Consider the following 16,470-nt stretch of genomic DNA (forward strand, 5'->3'; position numbering starts at 1 on the left):
CTTGCCCTTCTCCAGCCGTTGCATCTCTTAATCTCTCACGACATCCTTTTTATTCATCCTGCACCCAACTTCCAAAAACTCGACGTTTTGCTCCACGAAGGGCTTATCTTGACTCCAGTCCTGCTCTTGTTAGCAAGAAATACCACTATAAGCGGAACATAGACGGTATACCCTGTTCAATGCGTCTATAAACCGCAAGTCCAATGAAAGCAAAAAGAGTTGTTATGATGGATTCAGGTCTAACAACTACTTCCCAGGAACCATCAGAGCAAGGCCATAGCGGATCTGGTGATAAAAAGCTGGCTGTTAGTCACGAGAGCAGTGCTAGCAATACCTCTCCAATGGCGACAATCCAAGATGATGATGAGCGGCTTCTAGCTAGAATTGGGTACAAACAAGTACGGAAATCTTTTCTTTGGGCATCTTAAAAAAACCGTGATGAAGACTGTAGGCGGCCTGTTTACAGTATCAAAGGTCAAACGGTCTAATATGATCTTTCTCCAGGAAATGAGACGTGAGTTCTCAAAATGGTCAACGATATCATATGCCATTTCGATATTAGGCGTCTTAGGATCTGTACCAGCAACTTTCGGCCAGCCACTCAGTGCAGGTGGCCCAGCTACAGCCGTATGGTGTTGGCTGATTGGATCAGTCATGGCAATGTGCATTGGCTCGTCGGTTGCAGAGCTGGTTTCTGCTTACCCGACTGCGGGGGGAATGTATTTTGTGACCAAACATGTAGTCCCAAAAGATCAAGTCCCGATATTTGCCTGGATTCAGGGATGGTGTAACTTGTTGGGCCAAACTGCCGGTGTTTCTAGCGTTGCATACACCGTGAGCCAGATGTTACTGGCTGCCGCAAGTATGAATTCAACACTGGACGAGGAAGGCAATTATTCCTTTAAACCGTGAGTTCTGTCTGTATACCTGCCCTTAACCCATACACCGGCTCCTAGCAGGTCTAGAAGCAAAGAAGCTAACAATATATATCACAGGACCGCCCTTCAGACCGTTCTTCTTTCAATTGCATTACTCTGCATAATGGGTGTCATCTGCTCCTTGACCACAAAGAGCTTACATCGGATTATTCTTTGGTTTGCCCCAATCAATAGTATGTGTGATCCATAGATACCACTACCTTCTGCAGAGTGATTCGGAGAAAGTGTGCCTGGTTAACATAAGTAGTCCTCGCATCAATCGGCATATGTACTGCCCTTCTTGTTCTTACGCCAAACAAGCAGCCTGCTTCGTGGGTGTTCACCAATGTCACTGACGGATCAGGCTGGCATTCAAAAGCGTTTTCTTTCCTCCTTGGTTTTATCGCCGTCGCTTGGACGATGACAGATTATGACGGAACTACTCAGTAAGATACCCTGTTTTCCCAATACGGTCCACTCCGGCTATGGTATCTAATATATTATTTGTATAGCATGTCTGAAGAAACCCATGATGCTGCCGTTAGGGGCCCAGTTGCTATCCAAACTGCGGTTGTGGTATCTGGTGTCTTTGGCTGGATGTTAACCGTCACCCTATGTTTTTGCATTACTGATCTTGATGCGGTCCTCAAGTCACCAACTGGGCTCCCGGCAGCACAGATCTTCCTCGATGCTGGAGGGAGAACTGGTGGGACAATTATGTGGTCATTTGCTGTCCTTGTGCAATTTTTTACAGGTTGCTCTGCTATGTTGGCAGATACCCGGATGGCCTACGCTTTTGCTCGCGATGATGCTTTGCCTTTTTCAAAGTAAGAAAAAGTTCCCCCGTTTATGTCAAGCTCTCAAAATACGTAAGGACGAGCTGACCAGTTAAATATGATAGGGTGTTGGCCAAAATAAACCCATATACTCTTACCCCAATGAATGCGGTTTGGTTCGTCGTTTTCTTTTCCATATGCCTCAATTGTATTGCCATAGGTTCCACCGAAACCGCAGCATCAATATTCAGCATAACTGCTCCTTGCCTAGATCTTTCCTATATCGGTGTGATTTTAGCACACCGGCTATACAAGAACAAAGTGAAGTTCATCGAGGGGCCATTTACCCTTGGTAACTGGGGAGCAATAATCAACTGGATTTCCATTTCTTGGGTGCTCTTCATCAGCGTCGTCCTGTTCTTCCCTCCGATTCAACCAGTGACGCCGCAAAATATGTATGCATCTCAACCTCCGACTTCTGAATATGACTCCGAAGCTAATATAGAACACAGGAACTATGCTAGCTGTGTAATAGTCTTTATCGCCCTCTTTGCACTCTCATGGTGGTGGCTCTCGGCTAGAAAGTAGGCTCTCGATAACTCTGTAACTGCACATTGGCTAACAGTAACTAGACGATATACGGGGCCTCGTACCAAGGATCTTCTCGAAGAAGTTCCATCAGAGGATTTCGATACAGGGCCCTACGGCAGCTGTGGTGTGTGAAATCATGCATCTCACCTGTATTTCTTTTGAGCTATCAGAGTATTGCCGTGTTACTCTCTTCTCGAAAGTAGATTTCGTCTCTGAATTTGGCGTTTGGAATAGATGGCGTGGTTAGTCGCAGGTTTGGGAGTTATTATCAGCTAGGCAGGTAGAACTAAATAGTCTTCACGGCTTCTTTTTTTCAGCCAGTGTTAAAATCACTATAAGAGAGATAATATCAGGTAGAAAACTCTTGCTGAAAATGTCCATAGATAATCACGTGGAAATCCTTATCCGGCTAAATATAACTCCGTCGCCGAGGACCTTGAACGTTTGAACGATGTGGTCAGTTTTAATCGAAGGAAGTTCAAGATAGAAAGTCGAATTGCTGTCACTGTTACGAATGAATTGAGAAATGAGTTTGTTATGATATAGTACAATTTTGAACGCGGAGACGCCGCAGCAGAATATTGTTACACCCTTCCACCCCTAGACTGCTCTCTCGATTCCCCTCCATAACGCGTGAATGCAGCAAAAGAATGGCCGACTTTTCAATGTACCACAACCTAGGCGACGGTGCTGTGCCGGAGGACGAGAGATTGAAATCACATATACGGACCGAGCCCGCAGCTCCTCAGTTCGTCCCTCCGGTTGCTCATCCGCCGTCTGGTTACGTACAAAGCGGAGGCGTTGCCCCGTCCCCTCAGCAAGCATACCACCACCAGCATGGCTTTACCCAATCCCCTCCGTATCCCTCACCTTCGGTAGGATACCCGTCACCACAGGGATATCCTCAAGCTCCAGTTGATATGCAGTCCGGGGTAAACAACTTAACTGCTCAGATGGGTGGACTAGGAATTGCCGGCGGAGCACCAACCCCCCCAGCAGGTGGGAGTGTCAGGGCACATAAAAAGAAAGATAGACATGCATACCATGACATCGGGGCTCCCGCAGGATCGTCTCGAGCATTCAATGGCATGCCTCCGGGCTCGACCCAACAGCCATCCCAATTCTTAAACCAGCAGAGCCCACAAGTTGCATCTCCTCATGGGGGATTAGCCTCACCTCAAATGCAACAGCAACCAGGGGCCGCCAGGGCTATTGGCGATGGCTCTGTGCCGACACAAGGCAGGGTTGACCCAGAACAGATACCCAGTGTTCCACGGTCTCGCGATGTTCCCGCTCAATATTACCTTGAACATACCTACCCAACCATGGAACGGCATGTACCTCCGCCATCCACTGTTCCGTTCGTCGCCCATGACCAAGGAAATTCATCACCAAAGTTTGCTCGGCTCACTATCAACAATATCCCTTCTACAGCAGAGTCCCTTGCTTCAACCTCGCTCCCTCTAGGCCTTATCTTACAGCCTTTTGCTCCATTAGACGATGCAGAACAGCCCGTCCCTGTTTTGGACTTCGGTGATGCTGGACCCCCACGATGCCGAAGATGTAGAGCTTACATAAATCCATTTATGATTTTCCGATCAGGCGGAAATAAATTTATCTGCAACATGTGTACATTCCCCAATGACGTTTCTCCTGAATATTATGCGCCACTTGACCCCTCGGGTGTACGTGTGGATCGTATACATCGCCCGGAACTAATGCAAGGGACTGTCGAATTTTTGGTTCCCAAGGAATACTGGAGCAAAGAACCGGTGGGCTTGCGATGGCTCTTCCTCCTTGACGTCTCCCAGGAAGCTGTGTCTCGGGGATTTTTAGAAGCTTGTTGCGATGGCCTGCTCTCTGCCTTGTACGGATCAAATAAAGATGGAGACGAACACGAGGCCGAAACCACAGAAGATGGTGAATCTAAACCACGAAGGAACCTACCTGAGGGCGCGAAAGTCGGAATAATTACTTTTGACAAGGAGGTCCATTTTTACAATCTAAGTGTATGTGATTTTGTGTTTTCCACATCCATCCATGAAAATATAAACCAAGGATAGTTTTGGGAACTGACGTTCATTTTTATAGCCCCAGCTAGAACAGGCACAAATGATAGTAATGCCGGATTTAGAGGATCCTTTTGTGCCCCTCAGCGAAGGGCTATTCGCTGATCCATACGAGTCGAAGTTTGTTATCCTCTCCTTTCAGTAGCCAGTCGTCTTTAGTGCTTGGTATTAACACGATACTTTATTACAGGCATGTTATATCATCTCTCTTAACACAAATACCCACTCTATTTTCGTTCATCAAATATCCAGAACCAGCCCTCCTCCCTACTCTAAACTCTGCTCTCTGTGCCCTGGAATCAACAGGAGGAAAGATCGTATGCTCTTTAAGCAGCCTGCCCACCTGGGGCCCTGGACGTCTTTTTATGCGAGACAAAGGAACAGGCCCCGGAACTGATGCAGAAAGGAAACTGTTTATCACTGAGCATGTTGAGTGGAAGAAAGCTGCCACAAAAGCGGCTGAGTCTGGAATCGGTATTGATTTCTTTATAGCAGCCGGGGGTGGAACATATATGGACATCGCAACCATTGGTAAGTTGATCTCACATTCCCAACATTCATTCAAATTGGATTTATTTACTAAGGATTATCATTTTAATTAGGCCATGTGTCTGCCGTTTCTGGAGGGGAGATGTTTTTCTATCCTAATTTTCATGCCCCTCGCGATGTCCAGAAGCTGTCTAATGAAATATCTCATTCAATCACTCGAGAAACAGGTTATCAGGTGCTTCTGAAAGTCCGCTGCTCAAACGGCCTCCAGATCTCATCATACCATGGCAATTTTCTGCAGCATACCTTCGCCTCTGATCTTGAAATGGGAAGTATTGATGCGGATAAAGCGTTCGGCATCATGTTTACATATGATGGCAAGCTTGACCCTAAACTAGACGCCCATTTCCAGGCTGCCCTCCTCTATACTGCCGGGAATGGACAACGACGTGTTAGATGTATCAACATCGTGGCTGCTGTCAATGATGGTGGAATGGAGACCATGAAGTCTCTTGATCAGGATGCCATTGTTTCTATCCTTGCGAAAGAAGGTAAGTTTATTCAGAATTCCTTCCATCTATGTCAACTTTTAGGGCCCTTTGTAAACGTTATGGTCATTAATATATTCCCTTTAGCTGCATCCAAGGTTCCTGAAAAATCTCTGACGGAAATCCGTGCTGGGCTCACGGAGAAGAGTATCGATATTTTGGCAAGCTACCGCAAAAACTTCTCATTATCGCATCCCCCTGGCCAATTAGTTTTGCCTGAGTATATACAAGAATTTTCGATGTATATGTTGAGCCTGTTGAAGTCTCGTGCTTTTAAGGGTAAGTGGTGTCTAGGCTGACACATTTTCATGTGCTTTTTTACAAGTCAGCTAACTTCACGCTTTTGCCCCTGCAACAGGAGGTCATGAGCCATCGGACCGTCGTATACACGATGTCCGGATGCTTCGCTCCTTTGGATGCCGGGAACTTTCACTTTATCTATACCCACGGATTATTCCGATTCACAACTTAGATCCTAAGGATGGATTTTCCAACGAGCATGGGCAACTACAAGTCCCGCCAAGCCAACGAGCATCTTTCTCGCGAATTGAAGACGGGGGAGTCTACATTGTGGACAATGGTCAAATATGTATCCTCTGGATTCATGCATTAGTGTCCCCAAACCTGCTTGAGGACCTCTTCGGCCCAGGTCACACAACACTCAAATCCCTTGACCCGAATACATCATCTATCCCGGTTCTAGAAACGCAACTCAACGCCCAAGTACGCAATATTCTTCAATATCTAAGCACTATCCGTGGCTCGAAGGCCATGACTATCCAACTGGCTAGGCAGGGTATTGATGGTTCGGAATACGAATTTGCACGACTGTTATTGGAGGACAGAAACAATGAGGCACATAGTTATGTCGACTGGCTGGTGCACCTGCACCGACAGATCAACATAGAGCTAGGTGGGCACCGAAAGAAGGATGATGGCAGCACTGTCACTGGCGCTGTCGGCGCTGGAGTGGAAAGTACTTTGTCTGGATTGGCAGGATTACGGCCACCATATTGGTAGTGCCGAATATTTCACTCAACCACTGTCATACGAAGAAAATTGATCATTTAATGTGCCCACTTATCTATTTACATACTTCAGAGCTTGTGACCTATCCCGCTGATGTTTTCTTTTGCAACGGCATAATCCATGAGGACCCATCGACGGCTCCGACGAAATATGCCGGAGCAAATTCTAGCCCTTAGGATCTCCGTTCCTAGCTCCCTAATCCAATAGTAGCTTAATGGCAAGAAATCGTATAATGCTCGGTGGAACTCCGAAGATTCGTTGCTTATATAATCTGATACATAGTTTTATATGTATACGAACCTCAGGAGAAACTAGAATAGTCTGTTTTATTCTGGTTGAAAGAAATGCAGAAGTTTAGTTACTGGACGGATATCATTTGGGAGAAAACAATCGCTTTTATGTGGGTTCTAGAGAATAAAATATTGCAACGGTCTAAAATTAACTATGCCAGGGACCACTCCATATACTCCATGCCCAATATATATTTAAACCAACTTTATCGCCTTCTCATTTGTAGCTTAAAATAGCTTGCGGCTGCCTGTTATCTAGTTTTGTATATTCCGGTAGATGCTTTGCGAGAGTGTTGAAAAAATTCATCAAAGGCCAGTTCGGCCCCTTTCAATTAACCCAGTGCACTCTTCCCAGTCGAATCTCTAACTTCTCACCTGGCAAAAGTTGTCTTGAAGCTCGGCGAACTCGAGCATCAAACTCCAGTTTGGACAGCGGGCGAACACTCTCGTACAAGCTGTAAGTACTGGTGTATTATGCTAGTGGGGCGTAGCTAGCTAATGTGCATACAGCCAGATCTCGCTGGTCCTCCCTCGAAGAACGCTCTCAACTGCCTAATAGAATTGATGCAGTGAAGCTAAAGATATTCTCCGCTCGGCTCGGGATATGGGGATTTATGTTTAACAATATAATTCCTTCGTTTTGAGAGTATGTATTCCAGCAGCTTCTGGTAGGCTGGCTTGGTATGGAATTCATGGAGCTTGATGAGAAACGTGGTCTTGACCTGGGTTTCCTGCTTCACCCAGCCCTTTACGTTCTATTCTAGAGCTAGGCCTGATGGCCTTTGTGAGAGCTCCTGGCACTAGGTCGCCGATGCTCTTGACCAATACTTAATCCATAGTATTGGGAGGAGCCCGAAGAATAGGAGCCGCGGTAAAGCTGTGATTGACAATCAGATGGCCTGAAAGAATTTTGTTTCTGAATAGAGCCAAAAAGGTATTAATAAATTACAAAGGGCTCGAGGTCTTGATTTTTTTTAACATGTCGTTTGAGTGAACTTCTGAATGCACTATCCACTCAAAGGTAATCCTGTCGAGTTAATCTCCCCAGTAAACAATACCGTGGCCATAGTTAGATGAGAACCTTCCAGAAATATGCCTTTCATTTGAGAGTAGCTCAGAGTAATATGTTAATCAGCAGCCGCCATGACCGCATGGGGGCGACGACAAGAGAGGTGGGTTCGTTAACCAATGGGTAATTGACGGTCGTAATGGTTTAACAGCAAGAGAAGTTGTAGGATATCTTTCCGGACGAGCATCACCATCATTTGTGAGTGGATTGCCGCGACTTCGTCGTCGTCGGCTGCGCTCGATCTTCGACTGTCATGAAATGCTGATATTGGACCGCAACGGACAAAAAGGTCTAACGTCCAATGGGAAGAGTCGAGCCGGGGTGGATGACATAATCCAACTGCTTATCACATCCAACACTGATTAGTCATCAACAGTAAAAAGTTAAAGGGGTCCACATATACTATCACGTGACGATAGGTTGGGATTACGTGGACCTCGGCTGACCAACATAGGGCTGGGAATCTTGGATATCTTGCGTATTTATTTCGATGTATACTCCATATGGGGAAGCCTGAGGTTCTAGAACGGACGGTTCAATGCCTATGGATCTGCCTAAGTGGACTAACTATGGACTGTCAGGGCTCCCACAGAGGGGCCAGCAAACCCGCCACGCACCGACAGCCGCGAGAAGCGGCTTCTGCGGCAGGATCCATTGGATTGTATCGGTAGGGCCCTCTCGACGACAATAAAGCCCTGTACAAAGGGGCGTGGTTTTTTCAAGTGGCTCAATACCTCAATACCTGAAGAAAGAGAAGGCTAAACCCTACGGCCTAAAGAACGTTTTCCCTGAATGAAGTCCATCATATCAGACAACGAGACAAGATGTTCAAAAGATCCTTGCAATGCTTTATCCACACCTCCTTTGTCTACTTGAGTATATATCGCAAGTGACCCACAGTTGCAGATGTCCCATCTTTGGACATTTCATTCAGGAAAGAAAGCATTGTGATGTTCTGGCCTGCTTTGATTGTCAGATACTGTCGTTTGCGTGCAGACGAACGCTTAAACTACTCACCACTCCCAGCATGCGCATATCCAATTCTAGGAAGAGGACCGAGAAATGGTCTTATGGTAACAAATCCAAGATTTCCCCGCCACCACCTTCAACGTCATTTTTCCCTTCCCATCTAGAACCATGGTAGTCTTGAGCATAAATCTACACATATCCGGCCTTGTTTCTCTTTTGGGCTTCATTATTTCTCTCCCACCAATGTTAGAAGCTGTACCCCTTGTTCCTGAACATTCTCCACCACCATCACTTCTCGGAGCAAGAATTCCTCGTGGCAAGAGCGCAATTTTTACTCAAAACTCCAACTTCGGGTAGTGCGATTGATTGGTGGATGCTGTCGAAACCCGGAGCGTTTCTAGACCGTTCCCAAGATAATGTTCGTCATGTTGAACCATCTCATAGGAGGAATTTATCTATAAATACCCCCTCTACCCCTACCCTCGATCTCGTTTCCTTTTTCTTTTCTCATCATATCACATTCATTTGATCTCTTGATATATACAATTTTTGAAGGGTCATTCTTTACTGCCCTTATACAATCTTTTAAGAGCTCTTATACACATTCATTATATACATTTTTTTTATTTCGTCTTTGAAAATCAAGATGCATTCCAACGCTGCTTTCATCGCCCTTTCCACCCTCGCCGCTCTCGTCCCATCTGCTCTTGCTGGTGGCGGCGGAAATGTTGGTACTGCCAACGTTCAGAACGCCTGTGGGAAAGATGTCTACCTCTGGTCCATCGCTGACTCTGCTGGAGAGAAGATGATCACCCTCAAGGACGGTGAAACTCACTCCGAGAAATACCGCACCAACGGCAACGGGGGTGGCATCTCCATCAAGATGGCTACCGACCAGAACCACAATGATATTTCGCAGTTTGAGTACACTCTAAAGGAGCCACAAATCTTCTACGATCTATCCAACATCGACGGTTACCCATTCGCTGAGGGTGGCATTAGCGTCCACCCAAGCGACTCCGGCTGTCCCGCAGTCGTCTGCGAGGGAGGAGTCAAGGACTGCAAGGAGGCCTACAACCAGCCAAAGGATGATTTCGCTACCCACGGTTGTCCTCAGGAAACGGACCTCAATGTTGTCCTCTGTGCTGGTGGTGGCTCTGCTGGGCCAACAAAGATGTTCAAGCCCGTGGACAAGGCCGCCAACCGCCCTCGCCACCCACATGCTCGCCCAGAGTAAATTGAACACCTCACCACAGCACGACTACAAAAAAGGCGACGATGAACATGACTAAAAAAAGGCCTTGGTGTTTTTGATTTCCAAAAAATGGAATCCATGATACGTTCCTCATAAAAATACATATATACCCTTCAGGCACACTGCGAGTTATAAAGCTACGTTTTGGTTTTGGTTCTTGTGTTTCCCGATTCCGGCCGGGTCGGCTATACAAAACAGAAAATGTGATATAAAAGGAGTTTCGGGTAGAGGTGGTGTTGTATATAGATAAACACACAAAATCAAATCGTCTGCGGACGTCCCACAACCATTGTCTTTATTCTCTCTCGCCCTATCTATTTAAAGTTTCATTTAAGCCTCCTCCACGTGGAGAAAGCACATACTTTTCCCCATATTAAAACCTTAAACTCTTGCCTTCAAAGAAAAAGTCGAAGTAATATCTATATCCAGGTTGCTTACTACAGAAGATGACATATTATAAGCACGATAATCGAATAATGTTAAACCTGATTTTGGTATAAAACTTAACCTAGATCAACTAATACAATGTAGATAACGAGCTACTATAGACATAGAACAAGGGTATTATTACGTACGAAAAGAATACGAACCATGCCTTCTCATCACGCTGCGAGGCTTTTGGTACTCTTATGTGACTTCGAAAATCTGCCTCGTATGTTCTCCCAAGCCGCGCGGCTTCGAACAACTTTAATTAATGCGTATGCAACCAGCCTGTAACCAATCACACATATGCCAAGTGCCATTAGGTTGATTTTCGGGTCCTTATCTAGATTGTAGAGTAACAGGACCTGTTTGCCAGTCTCAATTGGACAATGCCCGTTTGGAAGACGTTGATTATCAGCGCAGGTAAACGTGCGCCCATTCATGGAGTAAGGTGCCAGGTTGGATATTGAGTATTTAACCGGGGAAAGATGGTTAATAGCCTGCAGAACCGAAGGAATGTTAAGGCTCATGACACCGCCTAGGACGGTTGCTATCGATAGAACGATCGAGGTTATGTTGACTGAAAATCCAACATGCGAGAACAAAGTGCAGAACATAATGCCAAGTGATTCGCCGCAACTAGTGACACAAAAAGCGTTGAATGATGAGACAAATAGCATTGTTGCTGTTCGTTTTACACCGATAGCATACGCAGAGATAATGCCATATAAAAGAGACGATACGATTTCGAATGGAACTTCCAGTGTCGTGTACTGTAAGATGAATGCTTCGGGGGAGTAACAATCATCGCTTTCCTCGCGGTAGAAGACATCCCGCTCATAGGGATAGATAGCTATATTTTGAAGCATTCCTACAATACACATCAGTACTGGTATAATTTGGATCTGCGGAGGTAGAATCATACCAACAAAGTATAAGGCTGTAATCTGTTGCACAGCTCCCATTCTCGACTGTACAGCTTCATAATCATCTTTCAACGGCGCAAAAAACAAAGCCATAATTATTGCAACGCCAATTACCTGCATCGTTCGTGCAAGAAGAAGATATGGCTGTCTCCTCAAGTTGATAGCTGATCTCCGAAGGACCAATGCAAACATGGAAGGAAATCCGGTAGGTTTCCTCTTTAGGCTACCCAACTCTGCAGGTGTCGCAATTATGGGTGCGACTGCTCCGTCATCGTGACGATTGATCTCCCAATTTTCAATCAAGTTTTGTACTTTGGCACGAGTAGCAGCCTCTCTTGAACTTGCCTGCAAGTCCACGGTAATTAAATCAAGGGCAAAATCTGTTGGGTTGGTAGTTTGAGGGCATTCATACCCAAGCGACTCAAAGTGAGGGAGCATGCTTGGCCCGCTACCAGCATAAACAGGGTACCCACCTCTTGCAATTAGAAGTACATTAGAGAAATATTGGAAGATATCAGATCTTGACTGGTGTATCGTTAATATGAGAGTCCTTCCCTCGGCGGCTAATCCGTTCAAAACCTCGATAATGGATGTGGCAGTGAAGACATCCAAACCCGAAGTGGGTTCGTCAAGCAGTAGAATTTTTGGATCCGTAAGGATTTGGATAGCGATAGACACCCTTCTCTTCTCACCGCCACTGATACCCTTGATCAGATCGCTTCCGATTAAATTATTTGCACAGTCTTTCAAGCCCATCTTTAATAAGATTGCCTCCGCTCGCTGGTTCTTCTCCTCTTTTGACATCCATGAGGGTAGTCGTAACCCAGCAGCAAATTCCAGTGATTCGCGAACAGTCAAGGACGGCATCAAAGCATCATCATCTTGTGTGACAAAGGAAGTGACCGATCTAACGACGTCTCTCGAAGGGGTAGCACCATTATATAGCATATCACCACCAACATAGTACCGTGTCCCTACAGAGCCCTGCAACCTATTTGCGATTGAGCACAAAAGCGACGTCTTCCCGCTCCCGGAAGGCCCCATAATAACATTCAATTTTCCAGGTTCAAGCTCCGTGGTGATAGGTTTAATAATGCTAAGAGTCTTCAACCGGAATCCATGCTGAGTAAATGAACGCTTTTGGATATCTAAAGAATACTTCTGAAGCTTGATAGATACCTGGCGGCTATCCCCTGGAGGCCGGGCGACAAACTTCTCTTTGCCAACTGACATGTCCTTCTCCGCATTTCGCGGTTGGGCAACAGCAATATTAACCTTGTTATATTTCAGTATCAGACCGGCAAGTATATAGAAAAAAACAGCGAAAGAGGCAAGCGCCACGATTGGGCGCCATATCCAGTCGTGAGGTATTCCAAGGCTGTCAATAATGAACCGACCCGTGTATTCCTTGCATAGAGGATTTGCAGGATCTTTTGAATACGGACAATCATAGAACTGTCCGTATTCAGAGCCTTTAGGCCCAATAAACTCGTTGGCACATAATGCACTGAAGGCATAAAAGGTATAGGCAGCCCATTTAACCCATCGCACATAAATTGGAATCTGGTTGACCTGGACAAAATATCCACACGCTACTGTTTGTAGGGTATAAGAGAGGTTTCCAGCCAAGCTCGCACCGGGAAAGTGCCTGCAAATACTAATACAAACAGCCGCGAAGGTAATAGCTGTGTACTGTGTGAGTATATTTAGCACCAGGAAAATGAAGAACTCGGCAGCAGCCAGTCGGTATCCAACCATGAAGTAGAAAATAGTTGAAAAGAGTATAGGGACTGGCAGATCTTCTAGGAACAACCTAGCGGCCCGTCGACTTAGTAGGAAGGCAGAGACGCTAACAACACCTTCATTCCTTTCACGATCAAAGAGTTGTATATCAGTTGTTAGTCGAAATATTTCGTAGAGTAGAATGATATACCCGTTGAGGCTGCTTGCAGTATATAAACTCCCCTGCCGTGATCGAATACCAGTCAGAGAACCATCAAGCCGAAGGTACACCCAACCATTAAGAACAGCCATACCAATTGCCTCAAATAGGCAACTTGTCATCCCCATGGGATCTCGGATAGTCATTTTAATGGTTCGGGCTGTCAGAACTTGAAATTGCCTCGTAAAGCCGACGCTTTCTTGCTTACCAGTGTGAGAAACAGGTTGCCCATCTGTCGGGGCCGTTTCATCTTTCTTGGAGCTGGCTCTTGAAGATTCCTTCCAGGCCACCCTGAGGCTTTCCACACGGTTCCGCGAGGCTAATTCGGCTTCAATGGTTCTGTTATCGTACGCCGCTAGGTCTATCAAGAACTCAGCAGGATTAACAAAGGGAGGTATAGAATGGCCTTGCTTCTCGAAGTGTGAAAGAGATTCGTCCGCTTTTCCGCTGTAAAGTACAGACCCACGAGAGAGTAGCACAACTTTATCGAACAAGCCCCAGATCTCTGACCGAGGAGAATGAATAGAGATGACGATTGTCCGTCCATCTAAGGCTAGTTTCTTCAGGCTTCTGACGACTTGGTATGCACTTGTTGCATCAAGCCCTGTCGTTGGCTCATCGCAGAAGAGTATCGAAGGGTTCCCTAACATTTGAACACCAATGCTTGTACGTCTCCTTTCGCCACCACTGCAGCCTTTATGCGAGGTATTCCCTATCCTGGTATCGGCGCATTCTTTCAATCCTAGCTCAAGTATTACCCTCTCGACGATAGCACACCGTTCTTCCGCAGTCGTAGGGGGAGGTAATCTCAGGTCTGCTGAGTATTGGAGTGTTTCTCGTACGGTCAGGGTGGGTATTAAAACATCCTGCTGCATCAAATATGCACTTAGATTGCCGATTATATTCCCGGTTGAGTTAAATTTGACAGCTCCTGTCACTTTCATACGGCTAGTCCCCATACGACCAGCGATAACATTTAATAAGCTTGTCTTCCCCGACCCGCTGCCCCCTATAATCGCCGTGAGGGTACCATGGGGCATGCTAGCAGTCACACCATCAAGGACTGTTTTAAATGTGGCCCGGTGCCGCGAAGAAAGGCGGGTCCATATTGCAGCCGCAGGGTTCTGGAATATTGAGGGAGTGGTATCAACATGGAGGCCGAGATCGTTTACTTCAACGTCAACAGGTTGGACAGCACGAAGGGACAGATGGGATCTACTCGGCAATTTGGTGAAGACTTCTGTCTCTCCTTCTCCGGCTGCAGGCTTAGTTTCACTGGTATTGAGTGACGGATCGGAGGGTTCCTTTTCCAAAGGACTCATGGTGTCACACTGTAAACTCTCCATTTGGGGTGTAACAAGAGTATATATCTCGGCTACCGAGATCCAACAGTGTACAACTAATTATGGTCGTGTACGGCGTGATTCTTGATACATGTCGCATCAGAAGTACGGAATATTTGGTTGTCGTTTGAGGATTATTTGGTGTGAAGGAATACTTATACTCCGATAAATAGGCCATGTCTTCTGACGCCATCATGGCCGGGCTAGGGTGTGTCCCCTATATACACACCTGCTTAAAATCATTGGACCCGAGGCGGGATTCCTCCAACCTATACTCCGTTCATTATGCAGTGGGGCGAAGTACTAGGGTTCGATTATCCGTGATTACCGGTCAGATCCAGGGGTTCGAGTGTGTATATCTATGGGGTGAATATCTGATGTATAAACATCTCTTCTGCTCCCCAAGAGCGATATAATCCGACCTGGGCTGGCAATTTAATTGTCAAGGTATCGTTCATCCTGGAAAATGTGGATGGGGTGCAAATCATGGTAACAGCATATATTGTCAACATGCTAAGCTTCAAATATATAAGCTTTGATAAACATGCTAGGGACGTAGGCAAAAGATCTCATAACGTTCAGCGAGGAGTTCAATCAGCCAAGTGAGTTTCTCTCTGAGGATAAGCCTACATGACGTCGTCGGCTAATTTGCGTACGGTGAAGGGTCCCCATTGGCATTATTCCAAGGCCGGCCTCAACTGGAGGAGGTAACCATGTATATGTAACACCGACTTAAATACGGCATGCTCGTTTTCGTTTTCATCGCAAGCACGGCGTTTTCTGGAGCCATGGTGGCTGCGGAGAAACGGAAGCAGGGTCTCCACAGGAGCAAAGTTCCAGGTGTATTCGGATCAACAAGCTCGGGGTTCCGGTCCAGGATGGTTTCGTTGCAAGTAGACGACACAGACGAGCTATCAAATGGGAGACTCGATTGGTGCAGGGCCCTCAGCACCCCGCTCAGGGCCACTTATGTAGGTTTCATTACGATTGCTGGGCCTCCTAGTCGTGATGTTTAAAGAGTCGCTTTGTTGGTTGCTAGGCTCAGGGGTTCGTGCTCCATCCTTGGGGCTGAACGACGGAGTGTGTGTTGCATGCCGGCTGCTGGCCGGTATGATTTCTCTGAGCACAGTGAGTTCCCTCCGGAAGACGGAGAGTGTACTTGCGAATATTAGCTGGGTTTGTCGTTGATAAAGGTTGAGGAGTTGGAAAAGCGAAGTAACTCTCAACGTCATAAACAATATCAGTATAAAAACAGCCACTGGTAGCGGATTCGCTTGCACTTACTCGTAAATGGATTGTCCAATTAGAGACGAAAGGCACAAGCAGGGGGATTTCATCCAAGAGATGCGATAACGTACGGATAATGGGAGTGTCGCCAATTCTACTTGTTCCGTTTCCGCAGGATGTATATATGAGCCCAATGCAAAGGAGATATCAATGCATACAGATATATATGTATATATAAATATAAATCCAAATACTTTGGGGTGGACAAAATCAGGCAATGAGAATTATTGTTACTCTACACAGGCAACCCTTGACTTGAACGAGCCATTTTTAGAACCACCTTTAAAGTTGAGTGCCTATTGGAAAGCTGGTGGATTCTATCTGACATTCGGTCGCGCTGCCAGTTAAATCTTTCGGTAGACCTCGAACACGAGCCAAGGAAAGTAACTATTGTGATGGCGGCCGTGGAGGGAGAGACTGGATCGATATCAGTTGCGACTGAAAAGTTACCCTGTCCTCCGCCGACAAGGGATGGGGGGAGAGAGATGCCACAGGGGGCGTTGATTATCAGGCGAAGGAGTAAGATAGCAGGAAGATATTTTTTTTC

The 16,470-nt window shown here is 46.2% G+C and overlaps 5 protein-coding genes across 5 annotated transcripts; 3 read left to right on the top strand and 2 right to left on the bottom strand.

Moving 5' to 3' along the window:
* Positions 1-203: 203 nt before the first annotated feature.
* MCYG_03413 (amino acid permease) lies at positions 204-2,416 on the top strand (the record flags this gene model as incomplete). The annotated part of the gene is made up of 7 exons (XM_002847861.1): positions 204-398; positions 505-908; positions 996-1,111; positions 1,282-1,363; positions 1,430-1,744; positions 1,819-2,148; positions 2,326-2,416. The coding sequence occupies 7 exons, from the start codon at positions 204-206 to the stop codon at positions 2,414-2,416; spliced, it is 1,533 nt and encodes a 510-aa protein (XP_002847907.1).
* Positions 2,417-2,934: 518 nt separating this feature from the next.
* Positions 2,935-6,595, top strand: MCYG_03414 (Sec23/Sec24 family protein; the record flags this gene model as incomplete). The annotated part of the gene is made up of 7 exons (XM_002847862.1): positions 2,935-4,293; positions 4,376-4,473; positions 4,544-4,884; positions 5,070-5,393; positions 5,478-5,669; positions 5,749-6,366; positions 6,492-6,595. 7 exons carry the CDS (start codon positions 2,935-2,937, stop codon positions 6,593-6,595), a joined length of 3,036 nt encoding a protein of 1,011 aa, XP_002847908.1.
* Positions 6,596-9,380: 2,785 nt separating this feature from the next.
* Positions 9,381-9,984, top strand: MCYG_03415 (conserved hypothetical protein; the record flags this gene model as incomplete). Its single annotated transcript, XM_002847863.1, has 1 exon — positions 9,381-9,984. One exon carries the CDS (start codon positions 9,394-9,396, stop codon positions 9,982-9,984), a length of 591 nt encoding a protein of 196 aa, XP_002847909.1.
* Positions 9,985-10,604: 620 nt separating this feature from the next.
* On the bottom strand, positions 10,605-14,615 carry MCYG_03416 (ATP-dependent ABC transporter; the record flags this gene model as incomplete). Its single annotated transcript, XM_002847864.1, has 1 exon — positions 10,605-14,615. One exon carries the CDS (start codon positions 14,613-14,615, stop codon positions 10,605-10,607), a length of 4,011 nt encoding a protein of 1,336 aa, XP_002847910.1.
* A 935-nt stretch (positions 14,616-15,550) lies between these two features.
* On the bottom strand, positions 15,551-15,868 carry MCYG_03417 (uncharacterized protein; the record flags this gene model as incomplete). The annotated part of the gene is made up of 1 exon (XM_002847865.1): positions 15,551-15,868. One exon carries the CDS (start codon positions 15,866-15,868, stop codon positions 15,551-15,553), a length of 318 nt encoding a protein of 105 aa, XP_002847911.1.
* Positions 15,869-16,470: the final 602 nt, after the last annotated feature.

The sequence above is a fragment of the Microsporum canis genome, genomic scaffold (assembly GCF_000151145.1).
Source record: "Microsporum canis CBS 113480 supercont1.3 genomic scaffold, whole genome shotgun sequence".
NCBI classification, from domain to species: Eukaryota; Fungi; Ascomycota; class Eurotiomycetes; order Onygenales; family Arthrodermataceae; genus Microsporum; species Microsporum canis.